At 38.2% G+C, this 13,312-nt stretch overlaps 1 protein-coding gene and 1 long non-coding RNA gene across 4 annotated transcripts in view; one reads left to right on the forward strand and one right to left on the reverse strand.

Annotated features, from left to right (window-relative positions):
• LOC147834628 (uncharacterized) overlaps positions 1-1,484 on the forward strand; it is a 282,404-nt gene extending 280,920 nt beyond the window's left edge. The window contains exon 9 of one of the 2 annotated variants that reach the window (XR_015502273.1): positions 294-1,383. This is a non-coding gene — a long non-coding RNA (uncharacterized LOC147834628). Of the gene's footprint in view, positions 1-293 lie in introns of both variants that reach the window. The other variant, XR_015502268.1, reaches the window with a different exon arrangement.
• The window catches only part of rpn1 (ribophorin I), a 15,825-nt gene continuing 3,578 nt past the window's right edge, over positions 1,066-13,312 (reverse strand). The window contains 8 exon segments of one of the 2 annotated variants that reach the window (NM_197934.1): positions 1,066-1,856; positions 4,462-4,707; positions 6,343-6,462; positions 6,628-6,766; positions 7,685-7,784; positions 8,908-9,100; positions 9,253-9,462; positions 12,056-12,362. In NM_197934.1, coding sequence (NP_922916.1) covers positions 1,674-1,856; positions 4,462-4,707; positions 6,343-6,462; positions 6,628-6,766; positions 7,685-7,784; positions 8,908-9,100; positions 9,253-9,462; positions 12,056-12,362 — 1,498 coding nt within the window. In that variant the 3' untranslated portion in view covers positions 1,066-1,673. 2 annotated transcript variants of the gene reach the window in all.

Below are 13,312 nucleotides of genomic sequence, written 5' to 3' on the forward strand. Positions count from 1 at the left end.
TTTCTAGTATAGCTGGTAAGAGCTTGTTTAGCTTGTTGAGGTGTGTTTGATTAGGGTTGGAGTTAAACTCTCCAGGACACTGGCCCTCCAGGACCGAGTGTGGACATCCCTGATATAACGCATTAAAACTATATCGAAACATTTGAGCTCAGCGTAATACTAGTGCCATTTTTATAACATATAAAGCAATTTATGCGATCCATTTATTTATTGATAATTAGCATTTTCCAAAATCCTAATCCAGTAATAAAATGTGCAGTCTAAATCCAGTCACACTGCACTTTTCTCCCCAGACTTCCATTTATATGCATGTGAATGCGACAGACCGGAAACAAAAGTTTCGCAGTTCGCTGCCTTGGAAAGCTCAAGCTTGGTGAACTCAGACCAGCGCAATCACATCACGTGACTGTGTACGACCTATCGAGGATCAAAACATTCTCCAGCGCCTGCACAGGATGTTTGGCCAGAGGAGAAATGGTCGTGCCCAACTGAGCCTGGTTTCGAGGTTTTTTAATTCTTCACTTTCACCAACTGGTGAAGTTTTTTCCTTGCTGCTGTCGCCGCTGGCTTGCTTGGCTCGGGATCTGTAGAGCTGCACATCGATGGATTTGCTCTTCAGTGTTTGGACTTTCAGCAGTGAAAATTAAACCACACTGAGCTAAACTGAACATAAACACTGAAAACTGAACTACACTGTTTCAATTTACTATGATCTTCTATGTGAAGCTGCTTTGACACAATCTACATTGTTAAAGCGCTATACAAATAAAGATTAGACATTTAAAAAAATTCAACTGATCATCTTGTTTTATCCTGCCTCTTTCACAACGCCATAGACTAGAGTTTGGGCTTGCGAAATTCTGTAGTGCTGCGGTAAGAGTTTTACTGCAAAATGTGTTGGTTTGTTACATTTATCAAAACAATTAATCATCATTTTTAATTTGGGGCATTTTGGAAAATTAATATTTAATAACTTTTAAAATGTATAAAAACCCTTGTGGCTGATGTCATTTTGAAATGCAATGCTTTTGCAAACATACTTTTAAAATAACTCCAAACCACAGGTCTGGCTTTTAACACGTTTATTAACGGCCACCAGCAAAACCTGCCACATTTACCCCCTGGCATACAAAAATCAATCTCATTCATGTCATTCAATGTGGAACTGAAGTACATCCTTTAAAAAAAACAAACAAAATAATATTGATCATACAAAACCCCAATAAGAAACTCTGCAATAACATGAGCATATCAGTGTGGATCATTTCAGCATTTGGTTCAAACCAACGTTTTTAGGACGGGGAGGAATTATTCACTTTGATAACAGTAAGTGCAAAGACGTTCGCTTCTTTTCAGTTGAGAAAAATCACAAAATAAAACTAATTTCAATTTAAACCCGACTCCAAATAAAACTGCAAAGGAATATTCAATTGCCTGACTGTAAAAATGAAGACTGCATCTGACATTCAGAAACAAAACCAAAAGATTACAAACACTAAACCCTCGTCCACAATCTCACACACTTTTTAGCAACAAAACAGCGTGAACATTCTGCAAAATCAGGCTGTACTGCACACATGCGTGTACTCTACTGATCCGAGTCCAGTTTGAGTGTGGGCGATTGTGTCAGAGGGCAGTGCTGATTTTCATCGCCCGGCCGTCTGATGTTTGACTTACAAGGCGTCCAGAAGGCTGTCGATGCGGTTGACCAGCTCATGCCGCTTGCCTGTGAGGTTTTTATCAGAGTCGATGTAGGCGTCCTTCTTCACCTTTCCAGCCACCAACCTCTCGGCGTCCAGAGAGGAGCGACACACCAGATCTTTCAGCTGCCCGTCCAGCTTCTGGATCTCTCCAACCTGCGGGAGCACACATAGGAGCAGTTTAGTAAAAAAAAAAACAGCTCTGACAGAGGGTGGATCTGTTTTAGGCTATTTCTGAAGCGGTAAAAACGCCAGTCTGAGTGTTCTAGGGTTGCGTATCAGAATTTTATCGATGTCGATTCCTAATTTTGATTCCATTGTAAAACAATAAATGAAATACAAAGTAATTTAAGCCCTGTTCATTAGGGAATACAGGTTCATTTTCATTAATCTAATCACAAATGGACAAACACTTTACAATAAGGTTGTATTAGGGTGCTTTCGCATATGTAGTTCGCTTCATTTGGTCCAGACCAAGGGCAATAAATGATACATTGTTGCATTTTCTGCCGTCTTTGGGTCGTTTTCACACCTCACTGCTGGCTTTGGTCTGAACCAGTTGAAACGAACCAAAATGTTGTCATCTGACAAAATCCACATCTCTCATTGGCCAGATATTGTTGAACACATTTCCAAAACTGCTTATTGATTAGTTAGAATTCACATGCGGGAAAATGCCAGTGAACTCCTGCAAGTTAACCAACCGGCAGACACAAAATGTCGCTTTTACTCTGGAGATACTTTTTGTGATTGGACATGTATTAGTACGGATCATATTCTCACCACAAACGAACCGCTCCAGGGTTTGTTTGAAAGCGTACCGAGACCACCTCTTCAAGCAGGTCTCAGTACGCTTATTTGGTCCGCTTTTGGTGCGCACTCGAGTACAATTGCTGTATTCTCACCTGCCCAAACGAACCACACCAAGAGGGAAAACGAACTCGTGCGATTCAATCGAACTAAATAAAATTGTGAAAGCACCCTTAGTTAGTTAATCTTTAGTTCAGGGGTTCTCGACCTTTTCAAGCTGGGCTACCCCAAAGCTGGTTTATAGTAGTTGGGGCCCCAAAGTCTGCAAGGCTGGGGAACTATATCCCCAAATATATCGACCAAATAGGACAGAGACGCAAACCACACATTCAAATGCTTTGCCAGAGCTGATTTGATTTCTGTCAAAAACCGCTTCACCTCCTCTCGCAGCTCATACAACCGCTGTAACACCCGCCCCCTGGAGAGCTAGCAAACTTCAGTGTGCAGAAGCAGCCGTTCATGCCCTGAGCCCATCTCCTGGCGGAGGACCCCAAACAAGCGAGTGTTTAGCGGCCGTGATTTGATGAGATTCATCATATTCATGGATTGGTTGAGCACGGACATCATTACATTTTTACAGTGAAAAACAAAACTAGGAGATATTGCTGCAACAACAATTTATTGTTAATTATTCATTAACAAAAGGAACTTATTTAAACATGTTTGTGTGTGCGTGGCTGCGTGCGTGTGAGTATTTCACAAAAACAAGAGGAAAGCTATTATTTGTATAAACTAGTTTTTAAATATATATATATACACATGTATATACACACACATATACTAAATACGACCTCACGTTTTATACGTTTGCAGCCTCTGCAACTTCCGTCCGTCATAAAAATTCATTCAGATGGTTCGATTTTCTGCATTTTTTGCATCCACCAAATGACGAATACGAAAAAACGAATACAACAGTTTCTGACTTTTCAGGCTTGCACAGCTTCTCGAGGAGAAACCAAACAAATAAGTGGCGATTTCTAAAGTCTATGAGCGCGGCGCACATAAATAAACTAAACTGACATACTGCGGTGAAATTTCAATATGTCTTGTTTCTATATTTATAATAATACAGTTCAGTTCTACTGCAAGAATGAACAGAGCTTAACCCCATACAATTAAAGCATGGTCTGATTTTATTGAGAAAATTTCTTATATAATAACTAGTTAATTCTCACCCCAGAGTTTTTCTTTTTCCATGTATCGTTATTTATTTACATTAATGTCTTTATTTTACTATTAATATTTTTAATTTCTTTATGCATTTTCATTTAATGCAAACATTGGATTGTATGTAGTTGTTGCTAGCGTTATTCTGCAATAAATAAATAATCATAAAAAAATTATACAGTTCAGCAACATACATCAAACGACCTGATGACAAGAAGATGCGATTGACCATCACTTAATTTACCATCACCTCACGATTGAAAATGTGACACTGATTTCATTTGGTCTATTTTAGCAGCGAAAATAGATCCGATGAATCCAAACAAAGATTACAAATTTGCACAATTAAAAAAAAAAAAAAATTCCCCCCCCATCCTGTAGCTTACTCGCACCCCCATAAACCCTTCAGGTTAAGCACATACACCCCATGCAGCGAAGGGGCGTGGCCAGAGGCACTGTAATATTATAACAGAGATGCATCCTGGTGACGTGGAGCTGATCTGTGAATAACAGCACATTATGTTAGCTGACCAATCAGAGCCTCTCGAGGGTCGGTCTTCAGAGGAACTAGGAAATATGACTGTCATTTCATGTTAGCCGAGTCGCTGTATATAATCAAAGTAAGATATATGAAAAATAACGTAATTGTCTACAAATGAAGCATGAGCACACATTACTTTGCACCCCATAAACACAACCAAGGATTAAAAATACACTGTGGACCACCCCTTTAATGCATTTACTAACATGAACAAACGATGAACGATACATTCATTACAAATACCTTTTCTGCCAGATCGGAGCCCTCAGCTTTGAGACGTGTTTGTAAGGCAGTGATGTCGCTGGTGAGTGTGCGATGTTCAGCCTCCAGAGTCTTCCGACCGCTGTTTAGCGCTCCCGTGTCCCGCGACTGCTTATAGCGGTTCACGACCTCATCCATGTGGCGGTAGAGACCCAGACGCTTGTTCACCAGAGTCAAGACCTGCTCTGTGATGGAGGCCACCTTCATGCGCACCTCTGCTGCTGGATCCTGTAGAAGCAGACAAACAGCTTTATTAACCCTGCGCATTTCACACATGGCTGAAGTATTTCTTTTAGACAGGTAGTGTTCTGTTTTGAAACTCTTTTGAGTCACATAGAGCTGATGTAGATTGTGTTGTTATGAATGGGTTATATGCACAGAAGTGTTGTTCAGGCACTGAAATTTTCCGGCGATAGATTAATATGACTATTTTCAGATTTATAAGGTCCTTTTACAGCATCAATAATGTCGATTTTATTTAGTTTAACAACTAAATTACAAAATAAACTATTAAATAACAAATATAGGTTGTAGAAATTCTGATGTAATATTTTCACATTTAGTGTTATCAGCAACAGTAGTAGTAACAGTGAAATGTTCACAGCACCAAAAGTGTCTTGCAGTACAGTTTTTCTAATAAATGGAAAGCAAGTTATGTTTGTCTCCTCTTTTTGGCTGATCTAAAAAAAAAAAAGTCTGATCAGTGACTAAAAAAACCATAATGTGATCCGAACCATGAGATTTGTAATCCGTTACACCACTCAAACAAATATGCATACATATACAGTTGAAGTCAGAATAATTAGCCCCCCTGAATTATTAGCCCACGTTTAATTTTTCCTAATTTCTGTTTAACAGAGAGCAAACTCATTTCTAATAACTGAATTTATTTTCTCTTTGCCATGATGACAGTAAATAATATTTGACTAGATATTCTTCAGGACACTTCTATACAGCTTAAAGTGACATTTAAAGACTTAAATAGGTTAATTAGGTTAACTAGGCAGGTTAGGGTGTAACGATGCTTTGTTTTGCAGACTATCGAAAAAATATAAAGCTTAAAGGGGCTAATAATTGACCTTAAAATGGTTTCTAAAAACTGCTTTTATTCTAGCCGAAATAACAAACTAGACTTTCCCCAGAAGAAAAATTATTATCAGACATACTGTGAAAATCCTTACTCTGTTAAACATAATTTGGGAAATATTTAAAAAAGAAAACAAAACTCAATGGGGGGCTAATAAATCTGACTTTAAATGTGCATAATTATATATATATATATATATATATATATATATATATATATATATATATATATGGGGGGAAAAATAAAAATACAATAAGATGTGTCATTTTGTAAACACAAAAAAAAAAAGATTTATGGATTTTAACTTGTTTTTAAATTGTAGTTACCATGATAGATGCCAGTAAAAAGTTGTTTATTTATTTGTTTATGAATATATACATGCACATTTTTTGATACTGACATTGTTGTTCTTAATGGACTCTATTATTAATTAACAGTTGTTTTTTTAACAGGTCTTAACCCAGCATTCAAGGTTGTGAATTTAACAAAAAATGTGAATATTGCATAAGTAATTAGCAAATAAAGAACCGTTTCCATTACCCATTCAACATTTAACCACCTCATTTAGTTTAAAGCACACCCGTTTCAGAAGCACTGAATGACAACTGAAAACTTAAGCATTTGTGACACAAAAACGGGGTTTCATAAACACACTAGACAACCAAAACAGCAGGCCTGTTTTGTGTGTGTGCGCTTTTTCCACAAAATTTGGAGCCAATGATTTTATTTTATGTAATATCACAACTGCACATAAAAACACTGAACTCCAGACGCACCTTAGTGATGGAGAAGTCGAGGCGCACGTAGATGATGACAGTAAAGAAGAGGATATAGAACGCTCCCACAACTAACAGCGGCTCCTGCAGCATCAGGATCTTATTAAAGGTGTAGTGAACCTAACGAGAAAGACACAAACATCATTTCAACTTCTCAGACAACACGCATCTCTTACTTTGTTTTGCGTGAACTTTCTTTGTAAGATCTAATTAGGTTGGTTGAGCAGAAGAATCAGTCCCATATATCAGTGGAATCAGTGAAAATATATGCAAATCTGGACTCACCACAACATCCTGAATGTGCTGCTCCACCAGATTGTTCTTGGTGGCCACCAGCACAGGTCTGCCAAACGTGTCCAGGTAAGTGTAGTGCAGCTCGTCCTGACTGCGGCTGATGGGGTACGGGGTGTCCATATGGATGTTTCTGGAGAGAAAAGCAGAAGTGGTCAATATATGTGGCTCCACACTAATATTTGAGATCACCGCCACCAATTGCAGCAAGATAAACTGATGGTGGCACAACACTCTCACATAGAAAGAGCAACGCTTAGCTTTAATTTGGGAGAAGCAACATTCACCAAATTGAACAGAAGGTTCACCAACTGTACAATATTTTATGTTAAAAACAACATATGACTTGAGTAAAGCTGTGGATTTTCACCTAAAATTTCTTAATTTATCTTCAGAGAATGAAAGAAGGACTCTTTCAGAGTCAACAATTGGAATACATTTATTTTATTGAAATGAAGTAACCTTTTAAAGGTTTTTAAAGTAACCTTTTTTTTAGATGTTAGTGTCCGTATGTTAGTCTTAGGACAATTATCAATTAAAAGATATAAACATCCAAAAGGTTGCAGTGTCACTTCTGCCTAAATTAGTCAATTATTTGTCACCTCATACTTCATCAAATGCTCTGACCAATCCAAAGGCTCTCTAGTATCTGACATGCCCCGCCCCCTTCAAGACACTACTCATTTGATATATTTGAGCTCACTCTCACTGGCAGAGCTGCGATGAAACTAAACACTATTGGCTGTTTTCTTTAAAAAGGGAGGAGCTACTATGTCCCAACCTTCATGTTTCAGTTGAGATTACATCATTATTTCAAAGCACATCAAGGGACCAATTAAAACAAATGGTATTGAATTACCAAAATCATTTATTTAATACCAAATATATACACCGTTGTGTTATATATAAAATATACTTACATTTTCTTTTTAAATTAAAATGTAAAAAAGTAGATATACAACATAAATACTCATAGAAGAAGATCATCTGCACCTGTAAACAGGGCAAGTTGTGGGACACCCACACGCAAAATTAACACAATCGTGCTCACCTGGCTCCTTCAGGGAGGATCAGTCGGACAGTCAGCTGGTCAATAACCTGGTCATCATAGACATGATCAACCAGACGCATCTTCAGTGCATACTGATCTCCTACAAAGCAGACAAAAGATTAACAACATTATTATAATACCAAAAGAAAATGCTTATAATCTGTAGGGATGCCCCTTACATTTTTTAATCATTTTTTTAATGCACATGATATGGTGAAGTTAATCACGCTGTCTAGCAAACAATTGCTTATTCATGGACATCAAATAGCAACTCAATATGGCCGATGTATTAATTACAAAACTGCACTGTATAAGTGCCGAGTGTGGAATCCAAAGAGTAGCAAATGAACAGCACAGGATGACTGATGAATAAACCGATACCATCACTTGCTCCAAAAGTTACTCCAATTTAGATGACGCAAATCCCCTAATACATCGTTCAGATGTGTAAAAAGCATGTATGCGTGCATTCACAATAACAACATTATGCTTTCGCAAAATGAGAAACGCAAACAGGGTGTGCTTGTTATTTCTTTGAGCACATCAAAAATAATAAGGAAAAAAAAAACAAAAGAAACTACAATACATAACTGTACAGCCTAGGGTTGCCAAAGAGATCAAGTTCGATACCAATCGGTACTGAAATTTTTTAAAAATTCCATTTCCTGCCAACATATGAGTGTATTCTCAAAACACAGCTGATTTGCCATTGTGTTCACTTGCTCAATGGAATTGACTGATGAAGGTCATCAGTTCACAGTGTAAACACAGATACACAGACAGTGGAGCCGTTGAAAGTCGCGTCAATCAGCTGATCTGTCTATGAGCTGATATACGAGTGATCAGCTGATCTACAGTTTTGAAAAGATCCAATGTTCCTGTATCTGTGTTTGCACTTAGTGAACAGTGGTGAACTGATGACCATCACAGCCAATCAAAGTTATTTCTGTTGAGCACGTGAACACAATGGCCAATCAGCAATGTTTAAGAACGCACTCTGGAAAGTTATCGGGCAAAGAACATTTTTTGATATGTTTTTTCAGTAAGATGATCGGTACTTACGACAACACTAGTACAGCCTTCAATTGACCCAATTTAGATGGGAAAACAAATATTTCTTCAATTTTACAGCATAATTTGAATGACTAATAGACGACCAGGAAAATCTTTAGCCGAGGGCGGCCCCACTAATCTGTGACGATGGTTACGAATCGGGCACCCACCTAGATTGTAGAGGTATTCGTAGCTGGGAAGATTATAACCAATGATGTAATGGGTTTTCCAGCCACCAAACAGCGGGAAACGGGGACGAATTTCAACCTCTACAGAATCATCCAGAACCTGGAGGTGGGAGGTGGAGATGTTCCCGATCTCATCGCGGTAGTACACGTCCTGAGCGGAGGCTGGGAGGATGGTCTGCACAAAGACAAAACAGACAAGTTGAAGAACAAACTAAATAGCAAGCTTTATATTTTAAAATCAAGAGTTTGTGTCAGTATACTCCAGGCTGAGAGCAACAAGTTTTGCAAGATTCTTTCAGGACAAACAAGGAGAAATGGTTTATCCACCTTGAAGGATTTGACGGAGGAAATGCCGCTGTCAGACTGCCTCTGGTAGTCGTAGCGGGAGAACGGGCCCTTCAGGTGAGCGCCGGTGTGCCTCAGGTCGATGGTCTCCTCCACTGCGATGTTTCCCCAGTGAGAGACCTCGATGGTGCGGGTGATGCTGCTGATGGTCAGGAACGGCGAGTTGTTCTCATAATGGATCTTCATCACATCCTGCAAACCAGCGACCAAAATGTTACACACTACTGTTCAGCAAAGTTTTTAAAGTCATTAATTTTGTTCAAGGAGGAGACGTTAAATTGAGCAAAAGGTATAGTTAAGAAACTCATAACATTAAATGGGAAATCACTTAAAGTAAATGCAGTTGTTTTTTCCTAAAGAATCCTGATTGTATGGTATTGTATATATTTTTAAATGCCAGGTCAGCATCTCAGGCTTTTTTCATGGCATTAATACAAGAAAAGGTACAGGTTTAATAAATACAATTTAAAAAACAGCAAACAAATCAAGTTACAAAGAAGATTATAAGAAGACTATTTGCATTAATATGATAAAATATATAACAACTTTCTGGCAAAACTGAATAACTAAAAGTGAGATTCTACAAATATTTAAAGCAAGAGAGTCCAATAAAAGGTGGTGGTGGTCTTTATCTTTAAAGTAGTAGTTTTCCCAAAAATAAAAATTTCGTTTTCATTTACTCGCACTTCACTTGTGACAAAGCTTGTTTGAGTTTTTTTTTTCTGTTGAAAACAAAAGATGATGATGATATTTTGAAAAATGTTGGAAACCATTACCCATTGACTTGCATAGTATTTGGTATTGCTGCTATGGGTGTCAAAGGTTACTGGTTCCTAACATTTTCCTTCACCATCTTCTTTTGTGTTGAACAAAAATAAGAAACTCAAAGATTTGGAACCATTTTGGGGAGAGTAACTAGTGAGTAAATGTTTTGGTGAGCTCTCCCCTCAAGTAAAAAAGCATGTATCCGTCTTGTATGACCAATAAGACATCTGGTAATTACCACTTGATCAAATCTAGTTTTAAAATATATAGTTTTTTTTCATCCATGCATCTCGTTCTTGCAACTTATTTTAAAAAAAAACGCACAAGTTACAACATTTTTCTCTAATTATAAGTTGCACATCTGTTTTCAACACTACATAGAGGATTTGGTATTATTGTATTTTTTATATAGGTGGGCATAGATAAAATATTTTTAATCTAGATTAATTTCACTGTAATCTTGGAATTAATCAAGATCAAAAAAGCTAATTTGAATTCTGCCGAAGGCATTCAGAATATGTGTGCTACCCAAATAATGACTAAAAGTAAGTCTTTGAGAACGGGTTTCTCAAGCCAGGTGGCGCATTAGACCAGGGCCTCATCTCCTGTTTCCAAAATGCATCACAAACTCCTTGAGAAACTGTTCTACTATCCTCTTAAGGTCCAAGGTGCTTTTTTACATGCATTTTTTTATTGATTTTTGCTATTCGGGCTTACTGGAAAAAGGACACCACCAACCCCCCTCCACATAAATGGTGAGGAAGTTGAGAGGGTAAACAACATCAAATTCCTAGGCCTACATCTGACAAAAGATCTCACATGGACCATTAACACCACCCACTTAGTGAAGAAAGCTCAACAGAGACTTTTCTTCTTAAGAAAACTCAAGAAAACAAAAGTACCGACCCAGCTCTTACTAAATTTCTACAGGAGCACGATAGAGAGCATCCTCTGTCACTGCATCACAGTGTGGTACACAAGCTGCACTGCGGAAAACCGGAGAGCTCTATCCCGGACTGTTAAGACTGCACAGAGGATCATAGGAATTAAACTCCCAAACCTCGATACAGTCTACGCTAGCCGCCTACAGAGGAGAGCTAGCAACATCATTAAGGACCCTACTCATCCAGGACACAAACTTTTTGCACTACTCCCATCAGGGAAAAGATATAAGGCAATTAAGACTCGCACAAACAGGCTAAAGAGCAGCTTCTTCCCCAGAGCTGTAGCCTGTGCCACCCCTCCTCTTTGTGCAACCCCCCCCCCACTCCCTACCTTTCTGATGTTCTGCTGCTAATGCACAAAGACACTTTATGGATATTCATGTTTGCACTCATTTGCCATAATGTAAATACTGTGACTATTACATTTAGTATATTTTATCTTACATCTTATATTTTTAGTATTATGTCTATTGTTGGTTTTCTTTATGTGTTACTTATTACATTTAGTATACTTTATCTTGCCTCTTATATTTTAGTATTATGTCTATTGTTTGTTTTTTCTGTCTTTTTATGTTGCTGCTGGTCTCTGTGAGTTACCAAACAAATTTCGTTGTACAACTACAATGACAATAAAAGTTCTTTACTTTACTTGAAGCTGGCTCTTCTGTTTATAGCCTTCTCAAATTTTTGGGTTCAATTTTGTGTGTGACTTCTGTGGTCATGGTGGCTCAGTGGTTTGCACTGTTGCCTCACAGAAAGAAGGTCACAGGGCTGGGCAAGTTGACATTTCTGTGTGGAGTTTGCATGTTCTCACCGTGTTGGTGTGAATTATCTCCAGGTGCTCTGGTTTCCACCAGAGTCCAAAGACATGCGCTGTAGGTGAATTGGATTAACTAAATTGTCCGTAGTGTAGTGAGTGTGCGTGTAAATGTGTATGGGTGTTTCCCAGTACTGGTTTGCAGCTGGAAGGGCATCTGCTGTGTAAAACATATGCCGGAATAGTTGGCGGTTCATTCCGCTGTTGTGACCCCTGATAAATAAGGGACACAGCCAAAGGAATTTCTTCGGTCACTCACCTGGCTGAAGGGAGGAATGTCTTTGAATGGTCCATACTCAATGGTCTCATCACTCTTGGTGGGGTTGCCCAGTTTAGTGTAGCTCTCCACGGTTTTAGAGGCCAGTCGGACCCGTGTGGTCTGCGAGCGGGTCGGGTACGGGGAGTACAGGTAGTGGTTGCCTTGGAATACCACCAGCTGACGCTCGGCCTGGGTGATGTGTGTGGGGAACGGCTTCAGGACGTGACTGAACACAGTCTCCACCTTCACCCGCAGCTTAGCCCCCGGAGCCAGAGAAGACGGTAACTGCGCCTCAAAGAATTTACCACTGCAGCAGAGGAAGACAGACCATTTTGAGTTGATAACCACATGTACAGTTGAAGTGGAAATTATTAGCTCTCTATTAGCCAGCCCCAATGAATTTTTCACAGTATTTCCTTTAATATTTTTTCTTCTGGATAAAGTCTTATTTGCTTTATTTCGGCTAGAATAAAAGCAGTTTTTAATTTTTTTACCACCATTTTAAGGTCAATATTATTAGCCCTCTTAGCTTTTATCATTTTTATTACCATAGCTTGCACAATTGAGCTAATTACCCTAGTTAAGCCTTTAAATGTCACTTTAAGCTGAATACTATTGTCTTGAAGAATATCTAGTCAAGTATTATTTACTGTCATCATGACAAAGACAAAACAATTCAGTTATTAGAAATGATTTATAAAAAATTATGTTTAGAAATGTGTTGAAAAAAAAATCTCTTTGTTAAACAGAAATTGGGGAAAAAAAATATACAAGCAACCTAACAATGCAGAAAATCTAAAAATTCTGACTTGAACTGTACATCTTCAAGAATATAAACATTAAGTGTTTCTCTAATTCATCGTGTAACTCTTTGGCTTATCCAGTTTATTTTTTTGATAACTGTTTTTAGTCTAAAGCACTGATGAACCAAAGAATGACAAGTATGAATGTTGAAAGTTGTGAAAGTATTATACAGACAGTTTTGCCCATCAATGCTGTTTGCTGCAACTCTTCATGCAAACTGCATAAGAAATAAAACCCTGGGCTCTTTTGTTTGTGGTCACTGAAGTAATGTATAATTCAATAGTGGAATTAGAAATGTCAGAACTTCAGTCAAAGGATTATTCTCTTTCATAAATGGTTGTGGTCAAACAATATTTCCATTGCTGCTGCCATCATCAGACTGCTATTAAAGAGCCCATATTATGGGTTTTTGAAAATTCCCCTCCATGTAGTGTGTAACACAGCTCTAAGTGA

This window comes from Danio rerio, chromosome 11 (assembly GCF_052040795.2).
Source record: "Danio rerio strain M-AB ecotype USA chromosome 11, GRCz13ab, whole genome shotgun sequence".
Lineage (NCBI taxonomy): Eukaryota > Metazoa > Chordata > Actinopteri > Cypriniformes > Danionidae > Danio > Danio rerio.